Source organism: Siniperca chuatsi, linkage group LG7 (assembly GCF_020085105.1).
Source record: "Siniperca chuatsi isolate FFG_IHB_CAS linkage group LG7, ASM2008510v1, whole genome shotgun sequence".
Lineage (NCBI taxonomy): Eukaryota > Metazoa > Chordata > Actinopteri > Centrarchiformes > Sinipercidae > Siniperca > Siniperca chuatsi.
Window position 1 is genome coordinate 5,169,201 of NC_058048.1, and position 9,811 is coordinate 5,179,011.

Genomic DNA, 9,811 nt, shown 5'->3' on the forward strand with positions numbered 1-9,811 from the left:
GCCAGTATGAACAGGAGGAATGATTACAGCAAGCAAACCTGTTTCAATGTTCATATGGACACCTGACTATTGTTTTAAGACAGACTTGAAAAATTGCGAACCTAGCCTTTAAGAGCTGTTTCAGTATTTTCAAAATAAACCTTTTATATTATTTTTTACATTTTAAATCACTATTAATAATGATTGGTTATCAAATCATTTAAAAATCAAAGTGAGGTGTAAAAGAGTACGGTCTAGACCTGCTCTATAGGAAAAGTGAAATGAGATAACTTCTGTTATGAATTGGCGCTATATAAATAAAACTGAATTGAATTGAATTTCTTCAGACTGCTTCTTCATCACATTCAGGATCTACAAGTTGATTTTTACATTATCTGAAAATGTTGGGCATTTTGATCCAGCCTAAATAAAATATAGTCAAAAATTAACTTTAACCGCATATGAATTGAAAATGTTTTCAGTAATTTTGTGTCAAACAGATACTGAATGGGAGGATCACCAAAGTCACCATAGGCTCCCAGTGTTCTTCCCATTTATTTTATTTAACAGGATGCGAAGAACAACAGGATTAAACAGTGGCTGAACGAAACATCCAATGCTAAAATACTGCAGCTTTTTTACTCCTTGAACCCTGAGGCCTGTGAAGGAACCTACAAAGTTATTGTGGGGACTGATGGAAAGAAAATACATCACAGCTTCAAGGTGGAGAAGTATGTAAGCTAAGGTAAGGTAAGGTATGGCTTTTAATGGCCAAACAATGCTAATTTAGTGTGAAAATAAATGCATTTGATGAAATAAGTATTTCACAGGATGAAATCAAAACTGAAGTATGTGCAAAGTAAGTAGCTAGCTTTTTCTTACATGACTCCTGTCAAAATATGCTTTTAAACAAATCAGTTTGAGGAGTGGAAAAGCCTTTTTCAACAAAACTCATTGTTTCATTTTCCTCTCAGATATACATATGGACAGCCTGTGCTAGTGTTAATATTAATAAATTACTAATAATAGGAATGACAGCTATAGGAAAAATAATGTCAGCATCAGTAACAGAGCCAATAACAACAACTGTAGTAGCAGTTGTCAAGCAGGAACACAGGGCCAGCAGGTCGCTCACAACCACAGATCCAGACTCTGCAGCTCCTGAGGCAGAAATACCTGCTGAAAGAGACAGAAGGAGAGAGGAGAGAAACTAGAAAGCACAGAACTACGGGAGAGAGAAGATGTCGAGTTAGTAACATGCAGTAATGGGATAAAAATGCATACAGATGGAGAGGGAGAGAAGGAGAGAGGAAAGAGGTGCATCATGAGAAGTCTCCTGGCAGTCTAGGCCTATAGCAGCATAACTAGGGGATGGTTCAGGGCTCACCTGAGCCAGCTCTAATTATAAGCTTTATCAAAGAGGAAAGTCTTAAGCCTACTCTTAAATGTGGAGATGGAGTCTGCCTCCCCAACCCAAACTAGGATCTGATTCCACAGGAGAGGAGCTTGATAACTGAAGACTGGCTCCCATTCTACTTTTGGAGACTCTAGGAACCACAAGTAACCCTGCATTCTGGGAGTGCAGTGTTCTAGTCGAGTAATATGGTATTATGAGATCTTTAAGATACAATGGTGCCTGACCATTAACAGCTTTGTAGGTGAGGAGAAGGATTTTAAATTCTGGATTTTACAGGGAGCCAGTGCAGAGAAGCTGATATTGGAGAGATATGATCTCTTTTCCTAGTTTTTGTCAGTACACGTGCTGCAGCATTCTGGATCAACTGGAGAGTCTTAAGGGATCTGATAACTTTGTCATGTGATTACTTTTATTAATGGGCTATTGTAATAAAAAAGGATATAGCTGAGGTGAGATGTCTGACTGGAGTGTCATAGGTTTACAGCTCTGTGTGTGTGTGTGTGTGTGTGTGTGTGTGTCTCAGGTGTCGCAGGAGTTTTCTCCATCCTCAGCTGTCCTAGGAGAGGAAAGCACCATGCAGGTGACGGCCCTACCAGATTCTCTGTGTGGTGTGGGTGCTGTCGACCAGAGCATCCTCATCAAGAAGCCAGGGAAGACTCTGGTAACTGCTGGAATCCACAAAAATAGACAACTTAGGATACAGGTAATTAGATTTTTTAAAAATGAGGTGACTTATTTGTGTTAAGTCAAATCAGACAACCCATCTGGCATGGCTTTATCTCCATCAAATTTAATTAAAAAAAAATCCACCCTGAATTTTTATTTTGATATATTCGGTTGTTTTAAGTTGCCAACTATAGCTTATTCACATTATAGCATATATATTAGGGTCCACATGTATTATTTATTAAATTATATTTATTGTTAATTTGTAAAGACTGGTTGTGATGGTCCTGATTGACTGTGAATAGGTGAAGTTTGCACTATAATCACTGATATTGATCAACTGGCAAACACATGCAGAGATTTGTAATGTGTCCTGTTGCAATGCAAAAACCTGTGAGTGCTCATCCTACTTATGTGCATTTTGGGAAATATTGTTCCTGGCTTGTACAGTAGCCTAAAGTACCCTAAATGACCTTATGAGATATGCGGGAAGAGGAGAGCCTCTTCTTTTTGAATTCATAATTTTTAATACCCAGAGTATTATTTTTATTTTTTGGGACATTTTATGCCTTGATTAGAATAGAAAGATGACAGGAAATGTGAGAAGAGAGATGGGAAAAGACATACAAAGATCACCTGCTGGAATCAAACATGGACATTGTGATTTGTGGTCTAAGCGCTGACTTTGGTGCCTCCTGCTGGTAGTGGCAGCACACACACACACACACACACACACACACACACACACACACACACAGACACAAAATAAGGAGCAGAAGTGATTCTCTGTCTCTCTCTTTCTCTCTTCTCTCTGCAACTTTATGTTGCTGTTTCATTATTAATGAAAGTGCACCTCATCAGTAGGAACGATACATTTTAATCAGTGGCACTGACAACTTTGTTGGGTAGAAATTGAATTTTAATCATTCATGATTCATCTGATGGGCCTGTGTAAGGGAAACTATGATGTATATAATTTGTTAACATTGTAATGATTTCAGATTAATCTAAAAACGAACGAAGTATGAACGCATACTTTTTTAACAGCCCTAGTTAAACAACATTGTGCATCTATCATTTCAGATATTTGACTTGTTCCCTGTCAAGAAAGCATCCAGTATTCCAAAAGAGGTTGAAGATCCTGTAACATGCTTCAAAGTGAGACAAAAAAGATCAAGTTTCCTTCATGAACATGTCAAGAAAGATGATGCTTATACAGTTTTTTCAGGTTTTTACTTTCTTATTAGTTTTTAAAGCACTTTTGCTCTTGATATAATACAATCGATTTGAAGAACAGTCTGCATCACTAATGCCATGATACACCCATTTGTGCAGTGCCAAATTATATCTTGTTGGTTTATCTAGAGTCTGGGGCTGAAGATTGCAACAAATTTGTTTATTCATGTGTGAAGGTCCAAAAATGAAAATCCCCCTTTCACCGCCTTGGTGAGACTTTTTGGCTCTAGTAAACCGTGATGATTATTTATCAGGATAATATGAGCAAAAGTTATGACTGTATCATGTGTGTCAGTTTCTTCAAAAGTTCTTCATAGATTAAAGACCAAAAAAATGCATTTCAAACGTACATACAAGTTGTCTTGTGATCACGTTCCTGAAGCTGCTCTGCCAGCAGAGACGGGCCGCACTTTCTTCCCTGAGACTTGGGTATGGGACCTGGTGGAAATTGGGTGAGCTTCACAAGCCCTTCCATGGCTTTATTTGTAGGCTCACACACTCAACCAAAAGGGTTTATTTAGTACAAGAATGTGGTTCTTTGACAGACTCCTTTTTTAGTGCTATAACGAAATTTGACTCACTGTTCTCTTCAGCATCATGTTCACATACAGCTTTGTGGTGCAGTAAAAAATGCTATGTAACTTTTAAGAGTTTGAAATGGATTTGTCTAACTATTTACTACAGGGGTTTTGGTGGATTTAAAGTCAGGAAAAACTGAGTGTGTGAGAGTGTATTCTGAAGATGAGAAAACATGCTGCAGGCTGTTGAGCATGAGAAAAATTGCCTTAATGTCTTACATGGAATTTTGTTCTATTACATTTTTCAAAATTTGACTTTTGCATTCATTCAGGATATCAGTGCATTTAATCATACAGTGAAATGTTTCTCTTTCATCCATTCACATTGTTTATCTCTGACTAATCTGAGTCATGTAAAAGAAAGTTCCTGTAACTCACACTATGTGTCTGTGTGTCACTGTGTATCTGCTGATTCAGAGAGTCTGGAACAAAGGATGTGTCCCTCACTGTTCCAGACACCATCACCACCTGGGAGACAGAGGCTTTCTGTTTGTCCCATCAGGGTTTTGGCTTGGCTCCTCGTAAAGAGCTCACCGTCTTCCAGCCCTTCTTCCTCGAGCTCAGTCTGCCCTACTCCATCATCCGGGGAGAGCACTTTGAACTGAAGGCAACCACCTTCAACTACCTGTCAAGCTGCATCATGGTAATGAATGTTTTTATAATTTTCTATTTTCCTATAAGCTAATGTCAGCAGTAGGTGCTTTTTTGGGGGGGTTAACCTACTCAAAAGATGCTCTGTGCTTTTTCTCAAAGTGGCACTTCACATTGCTGCTTTTAATCGCCATGGAACATGTGAGACATACTGGTTTTGAACTGTCTGTGAAGTTTGAACATTGAAGAGTTTGTCCATTCTTGATTAAAAGTTCTGTTTTCACTTCCTGCTTTTCTCTTTTTAGAGCGCGCCATGTAAAATGATTTCTCCGACTCGTCAGGTACATAGGCCAGAAAAGTTTTCTAGGTTCCAGGTTTTCTTCTGGGGTATGCAGCCCACTGAAAATGCGCAATAGTGTTTCTCCCGCTTGCCCCGATGATTCACTAATATATTGTCCTTATATGCTGATGATTTCCTTTTATATATTTCGGACCTTGATGAATCCAAATTTATGGATGTACAACAGAACTTAATTGGTTAGGTTATGAGTTAAACTAAAGACAAAAGTCTGCTTTTTCTCATTAAACAGATTGTCATAGATAATGATTTTACTCACTCCATTTTCGAGGTGGAATCAGTATGTTTCAAAGGCACTTTGAAATGTAATGTAAATGAAATATAAAAGCATTGTTGAAACCTGTAATTAACTGGACCAATCAAAATTTGACACGCTGGTCAACTTTACTCATCTCTCTTGCATGTCCTGTGAATGCAATCATAATAACAGTTACCAAGGTTCTTGTAAATATTTGGAACAATTCTCATTTTCTTAACTAGTCAGTTTTCAAAATACTATCAGAATTGTTTGCATTTGCTGCAAATCTCCAGTTATGTTGTTGTCTCTATTGAACAGGTCACTGTGACTCCAGCACCCTCTTTAGATTACACCCTCACCCCCCTCTCTGGTGACCAGTACACATCCTGTCTGTGTGGCAGTGAGCGCAAGACCCTCAGCTGGACCATGGCCCCCTCAGCCTTGGGTGAGGATCAAGCTTTCATCAACAGTGTTGTGAAGTGTTAAAGGGTACGAAGTTGGATGAACTGCTGTCCCTCTTTCCCCAGCGCAACCCTTTTTCATCTCTATGAAATCAGTGAACTTCACCTCAGTGATAAAATGTTTCGACACTTTTGGAATTAACAGGATCTGAAGAAATTGTTAATGAAGTTTCACACTGTGTGTGTTGATTATTTTTAGGTGTTGTGAATGTGTCTGTGACTGCTGAGGATGTGGGATCCCACGCTTCATGTGACAATGAGATTGTGAGCGTGCCAGACAGAGGTCGTATCGACGTAGTCACAACGAACACAACAAATCTAAAGATCCCCTCCAGACATGTATTAAGATGTATGAAAATACTATACTTTGAATAGTAATTTGTGTCAAATATGGTTTTCCCACAAACAGAGGCATTAAAATCTCATTATGTAACTTACAATTAGATGTACCCTTATTGAAAAATCCAAAATCTATAAATATGCTAATATTTTTCATTTCAAATGTTTAACTGCTGGACACAAGATGTCTTCTACTTCACTGAAAATTCCATTGTCAGTGTATGCGCACTGAGGTTTCAAGTTTCCACATCGCACTTGTGTAAGTTGCATACTGGACTACGATTGGCTTCCAAACTATGGTGATGTCACAAAATCCTGCTCGTATGTCCTCGTGATAAACTGAGATTTAAGGTGAGCTCAGAAAAACGTTTGCTTGTTGTTGCCATGGTTTGTGACTCATAAAGTTATTGAAGTCGGGTCTGTGTATCATCCGTTCATAAATTTCAAGGAATTTAAAGAAAGACGTTGGACAATTACTGATAATAACCAGGTTTATCAGTGATGACAGACGGACTGTAGTCTGTTATAAATGTAGGAGTGACCGAGTGCAGATAAATAGTGTTTCCTACAGTCTGCAAGGTTTCCTGCATTAAACCCACCAGTGAAATGGTTCGTCCTCACTGATATGTTTTTAAGCATGGGAGTATAGACAGTTATCCTGCGATGCACTATGAATAGTATAAGAGGAGACAATAACGCTCCTTGATTTGACATGCTGTATCTTTCAAGTCCATTTAGAAATTAAAGGTCAGGTTAGTTACGTGGCCATAGCGTCCCCGCCATAACCCCTAGCCGACTGTTGGGATTCAGGTAGGGAAGGTTTGGTTATTAGAAAAAAATCATAGATATTTATGAATATTGTCATATGGATTAATAATTACGGGGGTCATCACTCACAGATCCATAATGGCGGGCAGACCTGCGAAACTCAAACAAAGGGGAGAACCAAAATGGAGGACACGCTTTATTTGCCCTCAAGATGGCATGGAGCGTAGGTAGTTATTCTACCACGCTATCTGGGTTGTTTGAGATGTGTGTGTGTAGGTGTGTGCATATGTATGTGTAAAAGTGTGTGGGTTAGTGGAGAGGAGAGAGAAAGAAAAGCACACAGAGTAAGGCAGAAGAGATCTCAAATGCCATGGTAAGACGCAATAGCTGTCCCTTTATCACACAGGAACCCAGCAGCCAACTTTCATTCAACAGCCGTGTTACTGGACCTTTGTCTGATAAAGCACAGTTATTATTAGCCATTTAATGCGTCCGTTTGGATTAACTGGCAGAGTTCTCTCAGGCTCGGATCTGCGCTGTCGGCGGGTTCTTCCGGCGGCAGCAGAGGGAAGCAGCAGTCGACTTAAGTGGGGAGAGAGCGGGGCTCAGAAGTTATCCTTCTCTCCGTGAAGAAAAACGGTAAATCCTTGTCTTCCTTCTGCAGCCAAAGGTTGTTATGTGAGTATAACAATCAGGATCCAAACAGTGCTTCAGCAAGCACAAAACAGTCTGTTGCTCGTCCAGCGAGTTAAGACCTTCCTAAGAAAATAAAAGTTCAACGTTTAGTGTTCTCTGAAGCAACTAGAGTTACACTGGAAAGACAGTGAGCGTCTGTGCCCTCTGCTTTTATGCAGGTGATGATGTCATGCGCAAGGTTATCCCCTTTGGCGGCTCGTCCAGTAGAAATCCAGGGTTTGGATTCAAGCTTACATCTGGCACACAGGTGTGACTTAATGGCCCTAAAGGGGGTTTGGCTCTTTTTTACTGTTTGGCCTTTGTTTTCCATTCAAGCCTCTTTGTCAAGACTTTACCTTTCCCAAGCAGGCCCCTGTCTTTGTTCTCCACATGTGGTGAGGCCCAACATGACCTTTGTTGTATGTTATTTCCCCCTTTCTCTCTCCTCATTTCCTCTCATATCTCTACTGTCAGCTGTCCAACAAAGGCATAAAATTCCCCAAAATGCAGACAAATGCAAATGCATGTTTTTTTATGTCTGTTCATTGAAACTTGCAGAGACATGGCATGCCCTGGTAGCTCAGCTGGTAGAGCGCATGCCTCCCCTGTACTAAGGCTGAGTCCTTATCGCAGCGGTATGGGTTTGATTCCAGCCAGTCCATCTTGTCCCCTCTCTGTCTGTCTCTCTCTCTCTCCCCCCCTTTCCTCTGTCTCTTCAGCTGTCACTATATAAAGGCATAAATAATTTAAAAAGTAAAAAGACGTCATAAACAAATTTAGCTCTGGTCATAATCTTATCAAATCTGAGTGTATCATTAATGCCCTAATAAGCGTGTTTCTATTGTTATACAGGCTATCAGAGACAGCTGAACTTTTTAACGTAAAGTGTTATGTTTAGAATATTGTGGTGACTATCGTGAGACATCAGATAAAGTGCTTCCTGTTGTCTTATGTTGTCAGTTAATGTCTAGTGTTGTTTTAATATCCTCAGGTTGACTGCTTTTGTGCTGAGATCTTTTGCCAAAGCACAGTCTTTCATCTACATTGACCCAACAAAGATTGAAGAGTCTAAGTCTTGGCTGGAGCGCAAACAATAAGAAAATGGCTGTTTCCAGCAGTCGGGAAAACTCTTCAACAACAGAATGAAGGTAAGCTGAAAGTCCCTGCAGAATTTATATAAAAATGACTGATGAAAACTGAAACTGAAGAAGGTTAGACATTTTTCACTGCACCATCAGCACCCCTTTTATTCATGGCTCAGTAGTAACTAATGCCAGCCTTGGGCGCGTTTCACGAAAATGCAACATGCAAGCAGCGATTTGCAACATGAGATAATTCCTTCTCATGTTAATTTTGACAGGTTTCAGTCACCATAACTGCAACTCATGCATAAGCATGTGAGAGCCCTGTAGGACTCACAAATTTATATGCGATTTCTGAGTTCATTTGTGAAACAGGACACTGACACCGTTTGCTGTGCTCAAAATCACTTGTGAATCGGGCGCCTGTGTGTTGGAGGTATAGTGATGATCATTTCTGTATGATGCTTCCTCTCTACAGGGTGGTGTGTCTGATGAAGTGACTCTCAGTGCTTACATCACTGCTGACTTCATGGAGATGAATACGTCCATAAATGTGAGTGACTCCTTGCAATACAAAAATCTAAAGTTGGTATACTTTATACATTTTAACTGGCTTTTGTAAATAAATGTAAATGTGTATTATTTTTCAGCATTTATTGTGTGGTCTCAGTTTATAAGTTCTTAAATCTTAGTTGTTGTTTTTTTTATTTGAAATGTTGCACATACAATTTCAATACTCCCTGGAGCAAAATTTCAAAAGTACACTGAAGTATTAATTTATATTTCGATATCAATAGCATAGCACGACAGATCCTTTTAACAAAATAACAGGTTCTTTTATTGTTTGATACCCATTCAGTTTAGAATATAGGCAGAAATCCCCAGTATTATGTTGGAGCTTTTCAGATAGACTGATAAAAGAAATCTTCTATATGGAAACTTTCCAATAATCCGAGCAATTGAGAACTAACAGCTAATTAGTCAGAATTCATTTGAATACAACACATGTAGCCTATTCATTTGCGGTGCCTCCACTGCCTCACTTGAGTAACAACTTGACTTTAGATTTCAAATGTCATGGCAGACACAATACCTATGAACTATGATGCATACGCCAGTCTCCACCGTCTGCTAATCATCCACACCTGCTCCTAATCACAACCAGCATAAAAACCCAGTGCTCACCTCAGTCAGTGTCCGACCTCGACCTCCGCTACTCGGCATAACCCCTATCTCCTGTCTCCAGCGATCTCCCTCTCCAGCGATCTCCCTCTCTAGCGATCTCCCTCTCCAGCAATCTCCCTCTCCAGCGATCTCCCTTTCCAGCGATCTCCTTCTCCAGCGATCTCCCTCTCCAGCGAGTCTTCCCTCCAACAGACTCTCCCATCTCCATACCTGACCACCTATCCTATCTGGCTGAAAT

General features: G+C 39.8%; 1 protein-coding gene across 1 annotated transcript; it reads left to right on the forward strand.

The window, feature by feature from the left end:
- Positions 1-1,970: 1,970 nt before the first annotated feature.
- On the forward strand, positions 1,971-7,580 carry LOC122879061 (alpha-2-macroglobulin-P-like). Its single transcript, XM_044202737.1, has 7 exons — positions 1,971-2,057; positions 3,146-3,220; positions 3,681-3,727; positions 4,294-4,519; positions 5,382-5,508; positions 5,724-5,873; positions 7,486-7,580. The coding sequence occupies exons 1-7, from the start codon at positions 1,971-1,973 to the stop codon at positions 7,578-7,580; spliced, it is 807 nt and encodes a 268-aa protein (XP_044058672.1).
- Positions 7,581-9,811: the final 2,231 nt, after the last annotated feature.

Bases quoted from the DNA above. Each gene is read 5' to 3' on its own strand.
- LOC122879061 (XM_044202737.1), top strand. From the start codon at position 1,971: ATGCAGGTGACGGCCCTACCAGATTCTCTGTGTGGTGTGGGTGCTGTC. The intron at 3,221-3,680 runs GTGAGACAAAAA...ACGTTCCTGAAG, and splicing joins ATCCTGTAACATGCTTCAAA to CTGCTCTGCCAGCAGAGACG. The intron at 4,520-5,381 runs GTAATGAATGTT...TCTATTGAACAG, and splicing joins ACCTGTCAAGCTGCATCATG to GTCACTGTGACTCCAGCACC.